This window comes from Chiloscyllium punctatum, chromosome 5 (genome assembly GCF_047496795.1).
Source record: "Chiloscyllium punctatum isolate Juve2018m chromosome 5, sChiPun1.3, whole genome shotgun sequence".
In the NCBI taxonomy this organism is placed as follows: domain Eukaryota; kingdom Metazoa; phylum Chordata; class Chondrichthyes; order Orectolobiformes; family Hemiscylliidae; genus Chiloscyllium; species Chiloscyllium punctatum.
In genome coordinates, this window is record NC_092743.1 from 62,667,992 (window position 1) to 62,686,601 (window position 18,610).

General features: G+C 39.8%; 1 protein-coding gene across 1 annotated transcript in view; it reads right to left on the reverse strand.

Moving 5' to 3' along the window:
* Nucleotides 1-18,610, reverse strand: part of kcnq3 (potassium voltage-gated channel, KQT-like subfamily, member 3) — a 424,966-nt gene that overhangs the window by 57,418 nt on the left and 348,938 nt on the right. Inside the window, exon 9 of the mRNA XM_072570436.1 lies at nucleotides 7,357-7,383. Coding sequence (XP_072426537.1) covers nucleotides 7,357-7,383 — 27 coding nt within the window. The remainder of the gene's footprint in view (nucleotides 1-7,356; nucleotides 7,384-18,610) is intronic.

The window sequence follows — 18,610 nt, forward strand, 5'->3', positions numbered from 1 at the left end:
ACTGTCAAAATGGAAGTCAATGCTGACAACCATGTGTTGAGCAGATTGTCTGGCAGCATCTATGGAGGGAGAGAGTTAACCTTTCAGGTCTGATATGACTCTTTGCTTTGTCCTGAAGAACAATCTTAACAGACCTGAAACATTAACTCTGTTTCTCTCTTCACATGCTGAGCTCCTCCAGCATTTTGTCTTCTTATTTCAGATTTCCAGTGTTTGCTTTGATTTGAGAGTTCAGTAGATTGATATATTGTCCGCACAGCTTCAGTTGAAAGTTGGTCAGTGAGCTGAGGGGTGAGGAAATGCTCACTCTTGTTCTCAGGATTTGGTTATTTTGCTGACCTTTGTTGATGGTTGTCCTTTTGAAGGTTCTTCGGTGATGACAGGAATGAAAAGCATTCCCACTGTGACTATAAGAAACAATTCTCTTATGCCAAGAAAGGTAATCTCAACAGAGCTTTCTTCTTTTGATGGAACAAACTTTTGACACCAACATAATTGATTTTTACAGACTCCGTCTTCTTATTAGGTTCAGCTGTTAATTTTGAAGCCTTTTACTGGTTGCCTTTAGACTGGTTGTCAAAAGTTTCTGAACTAATTGCACTCTTGGAAGAAATTGCTACTTTCAAGATATTTAGGTCAAGGTGTATGTATGCAAGCATAAATGTGAGAAACTTTGATTGGAAACTACATACACACTTTCAACACTTCTGGCCTTTGTGTTGTAGTGCTACTTATAGCATACCTTTAACCTTGAGAGTCAATCCACATGAATAAATAGCTTTATCTACATAAGCTTTAACTTCTGATCCTTCAATCATGGTATTTGGACTGACAAGGCAGTGACACTTATTTTTATATCAACGTTAAATTGAGTGAGATGTGAATTGACATTCATCAGTTTTGTCAAACTTTGTCTAGATTGCTCTTCAATTTCTCCTCGCAATGTTGTGGATATCCTTTCAATACAGGTATCCCTTCAAAGGGAGATGGATGACCTACCTAACAGAACTCCTTATGTGTGTATCTACTCGTCCTCTAGTTGTTCTGGAACTCTTTCTGGCTATAGAGTCACACAGACTTCACATTCTTCCATCTGAAGTTACACATTGCTTTTGCTTGCAAGGCTCTTTTTGTTCCACAACATTGACACTGATTAACAGGGTGGAATCATATAGGGATCGGATTGAAATAGGCTTCTGTGAGATAAGTGGCAGACTTGCATGAGAGGTCCAGAGAAACTTCATTCAAAAACAGGAATGATTTGCTGCATTTTTTAACAAAGTTTCAATTGTCAGGGCAAGATTCTCCCTAGTCAGTGGGGAGTTGGCGATAATGGGGGATTATTGCTTGTTAGTGATTTTTTTTTTAACTCCAGATCTCACTTTGTTAATATGCAACTTCCTACCTTACCACCCACTGAGCATTAACTTGATGCTGAGAATTCTCAACATGTAAGTCAGAGCAGTTATCTGGTGCCTCCAAAGGACCTTCACAACTCAAAGGCACCAACATCTCAGAGCACGCTTCATGGGCACCTGTCACACATAGTCCACATCCATGCACACAGGTATGAACATGTGCCAGTCTCTAAGAACACTCATGAGACATTTCTGATCTATGTTTCTGAACTTCAATGCTGCACCTCGGGGCAAAACAGCAACTATCACTGTAATGCTGAAGCAAGGACACTTCGTGCTCAGGGACATATCCTCAGCAGGCTGCATCTCCCAGCTGGTCACTCACTGCAATAGCTCTCTCTCACTTGCAGTCTACCTGGATGCTCACCATATCCCTGCTTTGATTTGCCTTTTTTATGCTTGGCCCTCAGCCAGAGATACCAGTCTCTTTTAGTTATGAAGAAGAGTCAGGTCGGACTCAAAATATTAACTCTGTTTCCCTGTGTCCGCAAATGCAGCCAGACTTGCTGTGTTTTTCTAATATTTTCTGTTTTTAACTTCAGATTGCCAAAATCCACAGCATTTTTCTTTTATCACAACCCTGCTCTGTTGCTGTGCTGTCTAGCACTGACACGAAGAAGGAAACTTGAGATGGTTGTCAGAAATCCTCAGTTAACTCAAGGGAGATGGCCTTTGGTCAGCAGTTCCCAGCATAGAAGGTCAAACACGGTCCCCTTTACCAGTCTAAGGGCCAGGGCACAGTCAGTCACTCACTCAGGACAGTGAGGCAAGATCTTCTCTACTAAATGAGTGAAGGGTTACATGCCGAGCAGCCCACCTCCTACTATGGGCAGTTGTGCTTCTGGACTGAGAGGGAGCCAGATATTGAGGGGGATAAAAGTGGGAGGGAAGGAGAGGAGGTGTCCCAGGTGAGTGAGTAGACTCTGCCGAGAGCATGCACTGTTAGTGGTGTTTAGAGTTGGGGTGTGTGACAGTGAGTGAGGGGAGATTTTGCAGGAAATAGTCAAAGTGATAGAAATTGAACCTTGGTGGGAGATGAGTACAGCAGCAGAGATGGAATGCGTGTGATATATTGGAGAGAAGATGGTGATACTTTCACTGGAGGAGGGGAGAAGGTCCTTGACCTTCTTCTTACATTGTTGGGTACTCCTCTAGACTGCATGAATACAGGTGGAAACTTTGGGCCAGGCTGGCATGGTCTAGTGTTGTGGCCCCCATTGTTGGTGCTGGGGGAAGAGTAGGTCCTACTTCTGCAAGACCCTGTTCAGCAGAGCCTTCAGGATCCTGTTCACAAGTAAGGCAATGATTTCCCTCTGTCTGCAATGACTGGGACAGATGTCCGGAACTGTGCAGGGTAGCTCCATACTTACTGTGCATGTCCAGCTTTTTAAAGATACCACCAATGTCAGGGATGTAGGCCCATTTCAGGATATCCCAGGAGTGACAATTTGTTCTGGGTATGGCAAGTGAGGATTGGTGATTTAAGTTTCCTATTGAAGTCCCTGCTGATTATTCATTATAATGCTGAACCTTTACCAGATTTGCTCTTTTCTATCCAAGTGTAACTACCCAAGTGTAACTGGCTTTACTGAGCTCTCTTTCTAGATGTCTAGCTACCTTTTCACTTGAGAATACAGCTACAATGATGGTCCTGTCTCCACATGCCTATGCTGATCTCTTTCAGCTGCTGATTGACTAGCTGAGCCTTTCTTAATGTAACGACACGGGGTAAACTCCCCTGCCCCCAAGCAACATTGAAAAGGTTTACTCCGTGCAGTAATCTGTGAAATTTCAAGAGGGAAAGGGCTATCCCAAAAGTCACTATTTAAAGTAAAAACTAGCAACTTCAATTTTTTTTTAAAGTCTAACAGAGAATAATTAACTAACAACTATTTACAACTCCTTTCTCTAACCTATCTTTTACTTTCCCTTCTACAATACTGGCCCAATAAAAATTCAAATTTCAAAACCAGTCAGCTGTTGAATCTTCTCTTTGTATCTTCCTCTGTTTTCTTTCCTTCTTCTTAGGGATTCTGCTTCACAGGTCACTGATAGATAAAGGTACCCTTAAGAGAGCTCTTCTGTGGGTAGTTTGTATGTGTTGGTGGCTCAGTACTTCTCCTTCAACTGTTCAATTTTTCCTGGTTTTATATCCCAAAGCAGCTGATCATTTCATTGGTTTTAATATTGTTAGAACACTAAATCCAAACTTAATTGGAGTTTGGTACTTTGGGGCATGATTTAAACTGAACGGCCAAATTTGAATTTGTTTTTGTATCCAGGCAACCCATCTAGTCTAGCTGTTGGACCAAATGTTGCATTTTAAATTTTCCAGTACTCTGTATGCTTTTCTAAGTCCTTGCTAGCTTTTCCGCTCTCTTAAAAGTACAGTACCCTTTACACCTTCATAACACTTAACATGGTAATGTGGTATTTCTCTTATCTGAAAAAGAATTTTTCTTGTTTTTCTTCAGATTCTTTTGGGCACTTTTTACTATTGGTCATTTTGCATTTTGAACAACTGTGCCTACTTTTGCCAAAGTGTAGTACAGTGTATTGCTCGATATTGGGGCAGATGGCTTCCAATCCTCCTTTCAATAGTAGTCAAAGAGGATGTTCCATTGTCTGTGGAGGAGAATGGACTGTGAATAAGTATCAGCAGAAGAGGCAGTTGTCTTTGATACCAAGTTTTGATTTGATTTGATTTTAATATTGTCACATATACCATGATACAGTTTATTGCATCATAGTAACTATATACAACTATACTCATAAACTCTTAAGTGTTTTACCATTACAGGCAGAGAAGACATGTCCTCATCAGGAAACTGTGCCAAACCTCAGTTGATTCTTCACCTCAAGGCTGCATGACACCATCAGACTGGGTCAAGCTCAGTATTATTTGAAAATGTTCTGAATAAATTCCATTACCTTCTACCACAGACCAAACCTGGTCAGCCTTTCCCTATATGATATGCTTTCATCACCAGAGTGAGTTGAGTGAACCTCTGAATTGGTTCTAATGCAACTGTGTTCTTTTTTTCAAATCTGGAGACCAAAACTGCACACAGTATATGGTCTCTTCAATACCTGGGGTACAACTGCAATCAGTCTACCCTTCATTCCCCTATCTCTTGACTGAGGGGTTTAAGTCACATCTGCTCCAGAGGTGTGTCATAACATCTCTGAACAGGTTAATTTAGAAATATTTATTCCATTAATCACTTGCAGTACTTGCATACTAACGTTTTGTGATTCATGCACAAAAAATCCAGATCCCTCTATAACACTGGGTTAAGCAATCCCTCTCTAGTTAAATAACATATTGATTTTCCATTCTTTCTGCCAAAGTGGGCAAGTTGACAATTGTTCACATTATACTCCATCTGTCAATTCTTGTGTGTATTCACTTAGCTGTCTTTATCTCTATTGACAGTGTGTTGCTGAAAAAACACAGCAGGTCAGGAAGCATCCGAGGAGCAGGAGAATCAACATTTCAGGCTGGAGCCCATCCTGAAGAAGGGCTCCAGCCCGAAACGTCGATTTTCCTGCTCCTCACATGCTGCCTGACCTGCTGTGCTTTTCCAGCAACACACTCTCAACTCTGATCTCCGGCATTTGCAGACCTCACTGTCTCCCTGTCTTTATCCCCATGCAGACTCTCCACCTTGTCTGGACAACTTACTTTTCTACAGTCTCTGTGTCGTTAAAAAATTTAACAAACATTTATCTGGTCTCCTAATCTACATGTTTATATAGATTGCAAATAGATGAGGTTCTAGGATTGATCCCCGTGGCATTCCACTGGTTACCGCTTGCAACTCCAAAAGATCTATTTAATCCCAATCTTCTTCTCATTAGCCAATAAATCTATTCTTGCTCATACCTTACCCCCTACACAATGTGCTCTTAAGTAATAACCTTTGTTACTCATGTGTATGATGTAGCATCTTGTCAAATGCCTTTTGGAAATACTAGTTTGATTTTAACTACAACTGAAGTACTGTTTAGATTGTATATGTTGATTGGAGGTTCTTTTGTAAAAGATGACATAGTAGTCCAAATGTACTCTCACCAATTCCTTCCTACTGATAGCAAGATTTTTATCCTCCAGCTCCCTTGTATATTGATCCAAGTTCCATTTGACTTCCTTATTACTTGTTGTACCTAAATACTAACAGTTTGTGATTCAAGCACAAGGACACCAAAGAGATCACTCTGTATTATAAATATTTTTCTCCATTGAAATATTTTGCTTTTCAATAAAATGGAAGCCTCATATTTTTCCACAATATACTCCAATCACAAACATTTGCCCAATCACGTAACCTATCTATATCTCTTTGCAGACCCTTTTCATCCTCCACACAAACTCCTTTCCTATCTATCTATGCAGTCAGCAAAATTGAGTACTTCATTCTCTTCATCCAAGTCATTAATGTAGATCCTTAATAGTTGGTGCCACAGCACTGATTTTTGGGACTCCATTATTTAGTTCAGGCAAGAGAAGAGTTTTTATTCATCAAGCGCATCGAAGTACAGTGTTTCTTTAATGCAAGCTCAGGCATATTAATTGAATTGGGATGCTAACCTAATTCAGAGAACACCATATGTGCTTATTATGACAGAACCATGGATATTTGGTCTGTTTGCTTCATTTACCTGTTACCAAGAAATTACAGACAATAGTTATGGCTGCAGAGGCAGTTTACAGATCTCAGGAAAGCAAACGCAGTCAACTCAGGTTTTTGAACCTAGTTTGGAGGTGGGAATCAAGAGTGGAGGATATTGTTGGTTGACCCCTGCATTTAATGTGAACAAGTATTTAAATAAAGTTGAATGCAGAACCAATGGCTTGACAGTTAAGTGCTTGGAGTCACAAACTAATTTTGCAATCCAAGCATTAACTTGAATATGAAAGTGGCTGAAGGCTTGTTTCAGACACCTGTGCTGATGTCTACATGGGAACTTTTACCAGTTTGTCAAGTAGTCCACTTTCGGACTGGAACAGCTTGCTGCCCACTGCATTCGACATTTAGATGACCATTTTCAACTGTTTAAAGACCTATCGCACCATTATATTTCTCAACGACAGTTTGCTCTTCCATATCCAGCAATTACACTAGCATAGATCTTCTTAATCAGTCTTACATGATGATTACATCATAAAAATACAACATTGCCAAAAACAACACAATAACCACAATATTTATTACATGCTAGTATTATAGACAATTATAATGTTACAAGTTCCCTGCCTATGCATATACAGCATAGAAGTGCTCCTCATGCAGCTGGGCACCTGTAACACCTTGGTTCCACTGCTACCAGCAATGTGGACCACAGAGTTTGGCAATGCCAAGCTACACTTGCAATTTTGCTGTTTCTGTCTTTCCCAGTATTAGGACACCGTTTCTCGGATGCTTGACACTTTACCCATTCGAAAATAATAAACATAAAATTTTGTCTGACTATGCTTAACTCTCAATCATTCGTAATAAAATAAAACTTCCCCCAAGAGTGGTCATAGCATTATTATTTGATGTGCAAATTTCTAATTCAGCACCAGTTAATACATTAAAATAATGAGTACACTTACATTTTCTGCTTCCTGGTGTGACAACATTTTACATGGACATTCAATATATGAATGTTATTCAGCTAATCAGATTTTCATGTCTGAACATAACAAGAGGGTCCACTAACACCACAGGTGCCAACTGTAATTGCTAGGTGACATTGTAGACCCTGTGTAGCATGTACCACAATTGACTTACTATGAGTAACAATGCAAGAAACCTATTACAAATTAAAAATCAAAGAGACTCTGAAAAGATGACCTATTGAAATCCTAGCATTGCAATTAACAGCTTTCCTCAAAGTAGATCATATCTATTTTCATAAATATTAAAAGTAAAACAGAGAAACATCAACAAACCTGGTAGCTTCATCCCCTTGATCTTTTCTTTAGATTGAAGAGAGAGAGGAAAAAAGACAGCATTAATCTATAATCATGTTTTAAACACAGGTTTTAAACATTAATTTTGAAAATGATTGGTGAAATAGAAATTTTGCACTGAATAGATGTGATGCCTTCCATTTATTTTAAAACAAAGTAACTATGAAATCTTGATGTCCTTATCTTAATGTGAGATGAACTTATTAACAAGTCATTTCTTACACACAATCATCAGAAAAGAGAATTTGTGATGTGTTCAAACTTGTGAGACAGCTTTTCAAATGTACAAAATATTCAAAGATGGATTACTGTAAGCCATGGTTTCACGGGAGATATTGGAAGGGATTATGAACTAGCTGAAACATTGAACCGACAAGAAACGCTGCAGTAATATTTCTTAGTTCCTCTCAGATGTTGGAACTTGTCATATTTTACCATCAGTGGAGTCACTGATAAGGAAGCTAACGTATTGTTTATATAGTGGTGTGGAAAGGCAGCTAATCCATTAGTTTAAACAAAAACAGAAAGTACTGGAGAAACACAGGCAGCAACTGTGGAGAGAAGAAGAGTTCATGTTTCGAGTTCAGTGATCCTCTGTCAGGATTGAAAGCAGCTGAGAAATCGTGGTACTTATGCTGATGACAGAGTGGGCTGGGGAAGTAAAAGGAGTGAGTCAAATAAATGGAGGTGGTTCCCAGAGAGGTGAAGGGAGAAAGGGAGAATGAGAGAGAGAGAGAGAGAAAGCGAGAGGAAGAAGGAGAAGCAGACTAAGGATTTGCTGATGGTAAGAGGAAGAGAGATGAATAGGAAGTATAAACAGTTGAAACTGGAATGAGTGCACTGGGAGCAACTCATACAGGACCTGGGATGTGGGAGTAGATAATCAGCATGGAGGAATATGCTCAAACTCCAAAATTGTTAAACTCAATGTTGTGTCCTGAGGACTGTAAGAAAACTAAACAGAAGATGAGGTGCTGAGCTTCACTGGAGCATTGCAGCTAACCTGAGTCAGAAATATTCACAGGGGAAAACAGTGGTATGTTGAAGTTTCAGGAAACTGGAAGCTAAGGATTGATTTTGGCTGGGTCTCCTCCATTTTGACTTATATTGGCTGAACTTAGAATTCTTCTGAACTAGGATTTTGCAGTTCATCATTAACAAAGAACACTCTGGCACAGGAACATGCCCTTCAGCTCCCCAACTTTGTGCCAACACATGATGCAATTATAAACTAATCTTTTGCATTGATGCAGTCTGTATACCTCTACTCTCTGCATCTGTCAAGTTGCCTCTTAAACATTGCTATTGTATCTATCTCCACCACTTCCTCTTACAGCACATTCCAAGCTCTGTGTAAAACAAACTTGCTTCTCACATTTCCTTTATACTTTCTCTCTTTTACTTTAAACCAAAATCCTCGGAAAATGACCATGACTATCCATTCTGTCAGGTCACCCCTCATCCTTTAATGCCCAAGTGAAAATAAATCAAGTTTGTCCCCTCTCTCCTCATTGCTCATATCCTCCAAACCAGACAATGTCTGGTAAACTGTTTCTGTATCCTCTCCAAAACCTTCACATTCTTCTGATAGTATAGTGACCAGAACTATGTGCAATATTCCAGATGTAGCCTAATAATTTGCATACTGCTGCAACATGACTTGCCAATATTCGTACTGTATGCCCTGACCAATGAAGGTAAGCATGCTATATGCCCCTTGACCACCTTACCCACCTGTGTTGCTAATTTCAGGGAACTATGTACCTGTATGCTTAGATCCCTCTGTATGTAGATGCTATTAAGAGTTCTGCCATTCACTGTATACTTCCCTCCTGCATTAGATCTCCCAAAATACATCACCTTGCATTTATCAGGATTAAACACCATCTGCCACTTCTCTCCCTAAGTCTTCAGCCTATCTATATTCTGCTGTCCTCTTCGCTATCCACAGTTTCCCAATATTTGTTTCATCCACAAGCTTACTAATCAGGCCACCTACATTCTCCTCCAAATTGTTTAAATATATATATTTCAAACAACCTGGGTTCCAGCACTGATCACTGTGTAACATCATTGGTCATAATCTCCAGTCAGAAAAACACTCTTTTACAAGCCAGTTCTGCATCCATTTTACCAGCTCACCATGAATGCCATGTGACTTCACCTTTTCTATCAGCCTGCCTCATGGATCTTGACAAAGGCCTTGCTAAAGTCCATGTATACAATATCTACCACCCTGCCCTCATCAATCATCTTTATCACTTCCTCAAAAAGCTCAATCATGTTTGTGAGACACGACTTTCCCCCACTCAAAGCTGTGCTAGCTATTACTAATAAGTCTGTGTTTTTCCAAACGAGTAAGTCGTACCCCTAAGAATTTTCTCCAATAATTTCCTTACAGTAATGAATAGCTCACTAGCTTGTAATTTTCCAGATCCCTGTTACCTATCTTAAACAAAAGATCAACATTGGCTTTTCTTTAGTCCTCTAGGACATCTCCTGTTACTACAGAGGATACAAAGATTTCACACAAGGCCCCAGCAATTTCCTTACCTGACTCCCTCAGCATTCAGAGAAAGAACTCACCATGTCCTGGGGACTTGTCTACCTGAATGTTTGGCCTATTGAGACAACGAAGGGAGATACGACCAACTGACATCGGAAAAAGTCTTAAAAACAAGTGGTCAAAATGTATGTGCACTTTATGGATGTAATCAGTAGCCACAGAGGTCCAAAACAGTATCTATGATACTCAAGTTGTATTTTTGGCAAGTGTCATACCAAGCCTCTAATTGATGGGGGCATTGGTGCATGTGCAGTGAGTATTACAGGCAAATCTTCACACCAAACAATATGAAACTTTGTCATAACATGCCATTTTTGAACTAGACACTTTAGGTAACATCCTCTCTTAATCACATTGCTTTGCAAACACTGTATATCAACTTGGAGATGTAAACCTGAAAATAATTCCACTGCATCACTCTCCAGCAGGTATACATGTGGAGATTAATGCAGGACAATGCATGACACTCTGACACAGTCATGATGTTTTCACTCTGTGAAAACCTGAACCGTACCATAGCCACTTAAATCTGTACGACAAAATAAACTACTGGACAACAAGGCCTAAACTTTGGTAACAAGGCTCATGACTCCAGAATATAGGCCACCCACATATCGACAGCATGCACACAAATGAACATCCTGCTACCACACAAAATGTATAGTGCACACCAATGGTGCCATTTTATGTTTGAAATCTTTGAAGTTCTGCTCTGCCCTTTGTGCAAGACTCTAGAAAGTTACACTTGAACTGTTCCATGCTCCTTGACAGCTTCCTGTCAATGTGCCAAGAAATTTATTGTGCATTCTATCAGTTTCCTTTGGTATTCTTCTCTATTCTTTCCCAGTGATGTTGCTTCTTCCTGCTCTTCATCTGGTGATCTTTCACCATTGACTGGCCAGGTTGTAGTCCAAGGGTATTTGAAAGGAGAAAGCCACATAATGTTGAGGAAAGGTCGAGGAGTGAGAAGTACCTGTCCACAAAGGTTCTGCATCAGAAGACATGAGATGTGATGGGGTAGGTTAGGTGTGAGAATATTGTCACTGTCAGAATATGAGCCAATAATGCTCATTCCTTTATTATATGGCACAGAAACAGACCATTCTGCCCAACCAGTACTTGTGCACCAACTGAGCCTCTTCCCATTTTACATCTAAATCAACCAACTTCACATAAGGCCCCAGCAATTTCCTTAACTGACTCCCTCAGCATTCAGAGATAGAACCTATCAGGTGCTGGGGACTTGTCTACCTTAATGTTTGGCCTATTGAGACCAAACATCTTTTCTCCCACTTGCAGCCAGACCTGTTCCCAACTGGTTAACTTCTGCTGCTTCAAGTTATGCATCATCTTGCCCTACAAGAGAACAGGACATATATCCGAAAGTGTAATACTATATATTTGGGGGATACAGTTGTCACAGCTACACAGCTGGCAGCAGGTGAAAGCTGTGAAAGTGAGTGTGAGGTTACCAGTCTGTGTATTCGGGTAAGGTGAAGCTGTGAATGTTAAGTATGAACTCTGATTGATAGAGCTTGTTGGTTGGCAGTAGATGTAAGAGTAGTGCATTGACCCTGTGTGGGAGAGTACTGGGGACGTTGTTGAGAAATGGTATTTGAAGGTTCATTCATTAAATTAGACCACTTGTGTGAGCTCCCTGAAGATTCTGCAGAGCTGTATCCATGTCCTCAGGGTTCGGGCCCTGGCACTGTCCTCTGCAATTCATCCGGTCTCTTGCCTTCTGAGGGTAATGTCAGCAGTACCTTCTGAACCCCTGTGTGTAAAGCCCATCTCTTCTTCCTGTGCACCTCCTGAGGGAAGGCCCTCAGTGCAACCAGGAGATCTTCAAGTCCAGTGTCCTAAGATTGTACCACCACATTAAAGTCACATTGTTACAGGAGCACATTCTCAGAAAGCCTCGCAAATGCAAATTCATGAACAGTCATCAGGCTTTGTCTTGGATTAGGTTCCAACCATTCAATATTTGGATATCTGCTACACGAAGTGTAAGTTAAAATTCAATAAAATATGAAACAATATTTTTATGAAATACAAAGACTTACTACTGGAGGAACAGTATAATAAACTAAGAAAAGAAGGAACAAAATTAATCTCAGTTTTTTCAGGGTCAGAATGAGACCTTTATCTTTCTTCAGTTTCACATTGCTCTTTCGTCCTGTGCAAACACTGGTACATTTGTTCTCGGTCTAATATATTGGAACAAGTCATTTACTAAAAGAAGTGCCCTAACATGCCCTCAACATGTTGAAATGTCCATTTATTTCCAGCACAATCACTATTATGAAGGCAAACAAGGCAGCGAGATTCCATGAATCACAAGGTGAACTGATCATCAGGTTTAATATGTTCTTCCTGATAGACTTTTACTGAGGTGAATTAAGATTAGATTAGATTAGATTCCCTACAGTGTGGAAACAAATACTTATAATACCTATAAAATGGCAATGAATGTGCAGTGTGCACTGTCCAAATTGATAAATACACTAGAGCTTGACGACGTCATCATTGATCAATCTGCACATTCTGTGCATTTCCACTTTTTTGAAAATTTTGTTTGACAATTTTGGCCCCTGTAACTATGGATAAGTATTCAGGCACTGGATGGGTAACAATGGGTGGTATTGTGTCTAGAATGCTTTGGACAGGTAAGCAAATTCACGATTGCAAAGATATAAACAGTGTCACTTGACTGTATTCCATCCTTTGCCATATTAGAATGAGTTCCTCAATAAATTCCACAACTTGGTTCAACCACATTGCACTTCTAATTTAATAAATACTGATTGGTTTTGAGTTAGAGCTTTCAAGTCTGAGCGGTGCATTCAGCCACCTAACAGTACATTTAGGATTGACTGTTCATTACCTGCATACAGCCTGAATTGGGAGAAATGGACACAGTTTAATCGTAATTGTTAAGGGATTATCAAACGTAGCCCAAAATAACTTCAAAATATTGCAATTTTAAAATAAATATGCATACAGATTTTATTGATGTTGTTTTTACTCATTCCTTCCAGTTTCTTGGATTCAAAATAGCCACTAGTGCTTTACCCAATTTTTTTTATTTATGACTAAGACTAAAAGACGATAAGTAGGGACAGAAATAGACCATTCACCCCTTAAATTGTTCCACTATTCAATGATATCATGAATGATCTGATAATCCTCAACTCCACTTTCCTGCCTTTTACCCATAACCTTCTTGCTGATTAAAATTCTGTCCAATGCAGCCTTGAATGTACATAGTGACCAAGCCTTGACTACACACTGTGATAAAGAATTTTACAGATTCAATACCCTTTAAAAAAAATTCCTTATCTCTATTTTAAATGTGTGATCACTTATTTGGAAATTATACCTTCTGAAATAATTCCATAGAGACCTATATCCCATCATCAAATCACCTTTTATTTACACATAGAGTGTCCTTGACACTGATCCAGCTTCCTCAGAGCCAGGTCTCAGAGTGAACAGGACATCTGACACTCCTGTCTATATCTATCAGTCAGGGCTCCCTGAGTGGACCAGATTAACAGCTCCAATCAAGGAACTCATATCCAAAAGGTACACCTGGCTGACCTCATTACAATCACTATACCTTCTTATGAGATGCAAATGTCTCTCTAGATTAGATTACCTACAGTGTGGAAACAGGCCCTTCGGCCCAACAAGTCCACACCGACCCTCCGAAGAGTAACCCACCCAGACCCATTTCTCTCTGATTAATGCACCTAACACTATGGGCAATTTAGCATGGCCAATCCACCTGACCTGCACATCTTTGGACTCTGGGAGGAAACTGGAGCACCCGGAGGAAACCCACGCAGACACGGGGAGAATGTGCAAACTCCACACAGACAGTCACCTGAAGCTGGAATCGAACCCGGATCCCTGGCGCTGTGAGGCAGCATTGCTAACCACTGAGCCACCGTGCCGCCCATTCTGGTCTGAGATTTTCACACAAGGGGACATAATTGTTCTGCATCTACCCTGTCAAGTCCTTTTAGAAGTTTGCATATTTCACTAAGGTCACCTCTCATTCTTCTATATTCCCACAGATATAAGTAGGATAGGTCCAATCTACTCAACCTCTCTTCATAAGACAATCCCCCATACTTGGTATCAGCCTGGTGAACCTTCTCTGGACTGCCTCCAATGCCAGTATATCTTTCCTTATAGAAGAGATCCAAAACTATTCACAGTATTCCAACTGTGGTCTGACTAGTGGCTTGTCTATTTTATTTTTATTCTCCATTTCCTTCGAATTTAAAGGCCAACATTTCATTTGCCTTTACTATTACCCAGGTACTAGCTTTTTTTGATTCATGGACAAGGGCTACCTAATCCCTCTAATCTGCAGTCTTTCTCTATTTAAATGTATTTAGTTCCTCTCTGCTTCATGCCAAAGTGCATGATCTCACATTTTCTACATAGATCAGCCAAGTTGTTAAACTATCTCAATCTCTCTGCAGACTCTTTGTGTAAGCCTCACCACTTGCCTTCACACCCAGTTTTGTGTCATCTGCAAACTTGGTTGTGGTATATTTACATTCCTCATCCAAGTCATTAATATGTAAATAAATATTGCCTCAGAACTTTATGGTTTGCCATCCTGAAAATGCCTCTTCCCCCATTTATCCCAACTCTCTATCTTCTGTTACTTAGACAATTCTCTGTGCATGCTATTATACTACCTCCAACACAATGGGCTCTTGGCTTGTTAGGTAGCCTAAATGTGTGGTATTTTTTCAAACACCTTCTGAAAATCCAAATATATTACATGAATTGATGTGGAATTAACAGCCTAACCCAGAACAGGGTATCGAATCCTCTTCCAACATACTCTGGAAGGCGTCTGACCAACTTCACCTTTCCCTTCCCCAAAGTTGGATTCATAGTGTTATTCCTACATATTTCCCCCCACCCTGGATGAAATGAATTGACAGAGCACAGGGCAAGGATCAAAACAGGACTATGCAAGCTGCACGATTCAGCAATTCACTGACTAATACTCAGTGATCCATTGGAGATGCTCAAAAATCATGTTCAGACACACATCATTAGGCTCTGAGGATGACTCATAACATATATCCCTGTGGTGATTACAGTGCTATTGCTGAATCCCACTGTGGGAGACAATTACTCTTTGTGACACTGTTCAATCCTGAATTTCATGTGTTGCTAGCACAAGGTAAGGGAAAAAGAAACAAAAACTCAGGCAATAAATGGAGCAAGTCTCACGGGTAATTATTTAGAAGCTGCTCATGTAGTTATCTGACTCAACACATTTCTGACTTTACATTGAAAATAAAAGCATCTGAAATGCAATAGAGACATCACAATCAGTATTTATGAATGCAATGAATTTGGTTTTGGTGTCAGGTGCATATTGAAATGCAGGTTTGCCTTTTTGCCAACACTTTTTGTATTTAAGACTGACAACTGTTAGCATTTTTAATCTATTTAAATTACAAGTATGTTGGTACCTAGCCATCCTATAGCAATCTTTCCTGGTTGGTGAGCAAGAGATGATTGCCATATAATGATCTCCTTTGTACCTACGTTCAAAGACAATTCTTATGACAAAAATGGAAGTACAGCTGTCTATGGGTCCGATTGTAGCAGATGATGCAATTAGTCCTTCACTGCCTTTCCACCGACAACTCTTTAGACATTTTTCTGCAGCTATTTCAGGGAGGGTTTACATTTCTGAATAAGTAATAATGCAATTTGATAATGCAATTCTAGCACAAATACATTTTCACCATGACGTAACTTTTTTCCTTCATCCTTTACATGCAATACTCAAGCTGTTCCAGGCAAGTCGATTTCTGACAGAAGAGACTCGAACTCTCACCACTGATGTTCAGTGGTATCTAAACATCACTGAATCATTCTTGAATCCTATCTTCATTGAATCCTACCATCACCATCCCGCATGCTCTGAGAACTACAAACAGCAGTCTGGTCAGAATGGATTCTTTACTGATGTGTCAGAAGCATAGTTGCTGACAACATGGATGCTTCATAGGTGGTCACAGAAGGACATTTGTACACCTTTGTATTTTAATCCAAACATCCTACTTTTTATTCAAAAAATACATATTTTATATGTTATTATGCACAATGAGTTACCAAAGTTACCCAATTGGTCTCATGCATTAGCAGTTTGTTATTCTCATCAGCCTGTGTGTGTTGTATACACAATCTTGAAATTGTGCTGGTCTCCTAATAGTATGCATGTTGTTGTTAGCTGTTCATCACTTGGTGGTGGGGGCATGGGGTGCATTATTCTTGTGTTATTTGTTGTTGCTTTGGTAACTGTTCTTACTCCATTTTTGTCGTTGAGTTGCTGTGGACCTCTGGATCTGATGATTGATTTGTGCAGGTGATGTGTTATATCTTCCTGACAAGCTTTTCCAGCTGTGTGTTTATGTCTGCAGTTGCCATTGTACATTTGATCATTGTCATCCACTGCATATGATGAAGTGACATTGGATCAATACAGGTCCCAAATTAACATTTAGCAAGCTTTTGTTAAGAGCATTGAAGATTTACACCTTGACTGACTCTCCAATGCTCAACTCTGGCAATGGTTTAACAGTCTTGTCAATTCACCTGGGCTTAGTATTTTACTTGGAATTGGAAGAGTAGTTTGGGTGCAGCATTATCTTTGTAATGGACTATTCTTCATGCGTTCAATAGGTGTGTTTCTCCACTCAAGGATTGCCTTGTATACATTTGTGCAGGATTTACATGAGCTTTCTTTCTATGATTCCATTATAAATTTTCATTGCCACCTCAGCCTTTCCACTTGATGGGAGATAGTGTACAGATAATATGCAGTGTTGACTTTCCCAATCATTTATTAAGTGACTGAATTCTTAACTCATGGTCAGAGCCATCATCATTCATGATAATGTTGGGAATGCCGAAGTGACTGAAGTGTACTTTCAAGTATTCAACAATCTCAGTGCTGGTCATTCAAAGCAGTTGGTCCACTTCCAAAGAACAGTAGTTAACAATGACAAAATAATCTCTGTTAGTGTAAACTGGTCTCTTCCCATCCGTGGTCTGTCTTGTCTTGTGTCATCAGCAGGTTTCTAACTTGCTTAACTTGATACTCATTACAAGCACTGCCCTGGCTGATGTGGTCTTTGAATTTGCTGCTCACATTTAGTCAGTAGAGCACATCTCTTGCTCGCTTCAGACTTGACTCAATTCCATTGTGGCTTTCATCAATACATGTTAGCATCTTTCCTAACAATTCCTAAGGGATAATGACTTTATTCCTTTTGTACCATATGTTATATCAGGTTACCAATTTGTGTCCATGTCCCTTACATGTTCTTTTAGCAACAGACGTGTCCTTGAAGTTTTTGGGCCATCCTTCCATCTCTACAACTTGCAACTCTTCACAGTTCCACCTTATTAAATAGTTTGCTTGATTTGAACAAAGGGCATGTTTGTTACATAAGATGTTTCTACTGGACTGATAACTTCTGAGCATGTCAAACTTTGTTATGGCAACCTCATCAGGAATCTGCAACATGCATCTGCTTCCCTCGGAAGGTGCTAAGTAGTTCTCCAGTCAGATCTGCCTGACATCATCACAGTGGGTGCTGTTTAAGACACCCCTCAGATTAACTAATTTGCACACTTACACCCTTACATAGCGAGTGTCTTAACTTGGTACTATGTCACTATTTCTTCACTGTCACTGGATCAAAATCCTGGAATTCCTTCTTTAACAACATTGTGGATGTACCTATGCTAGATGAAGTTCAATGGTTCAAGAATGTAGTTATCCATATCTTCCCAAGAGCAATTAGGGATGGAGAACAATTGCTGGCTTTGCTTATGGCAGCTGCATCTTATCAATCAATGCAAAGAATCATCTAACAGAATACAGTCTTCACTAATGTTCCCTATAAGTTGCAACCTGGAAGATCCATGCAAGCCCATTACAGGCTGGCCCTTTCAGGTTACTTTGCACACGTGACTGTGTTAGAAAGAATGGCAATGCATTCAAATGAACAAAATTCTCCTTAAGAAACATCAGAGGAAGATTGGTCTCCACCACATATAAGGGTCTCCAACCTTTATAAGCACACCATCACTTTTTCAATTTAAGTACAACCCAGAATCTATTCCATACAGAATACTGAATAAACAGTTTAATTTTGGTGCTATATAAATCTAAAATCAAGTATATATAATTATTTATTTCATTTGCTACTCAGCAAGTCTCAGCATTACACCTGTGATTGCACATTATGTGCTAGTGCCTTAAAGCCTGTTAGTCTTGTACAGAGATGTTAGTCTTATACAGAGAATTTGGCAAATTGGACCATCAATTGGCTGAGTGGCAGGAAGCAGAGGATGATGGGTTGAGAGCTATTTTCCAGCAGAAAACAATGTATGCAGTCGGGTACCACAGGGGTCAGTGCTGGGACCCTGGTTTATATAAGTGATTTAGACTTGAATGTAGGAGCTTTGATCAGTAAGTTTTCAGATGATATGAAAATTGGTGAGGTGGTAAACTGTGAGGAGAATAGCCTTCGACTTTATCCAAGAGAATATAGTCAAATTGGTGAGATAGGCCGATCAGTGGCAAATGGAATTCAATCCAAATAATTGTGAGAT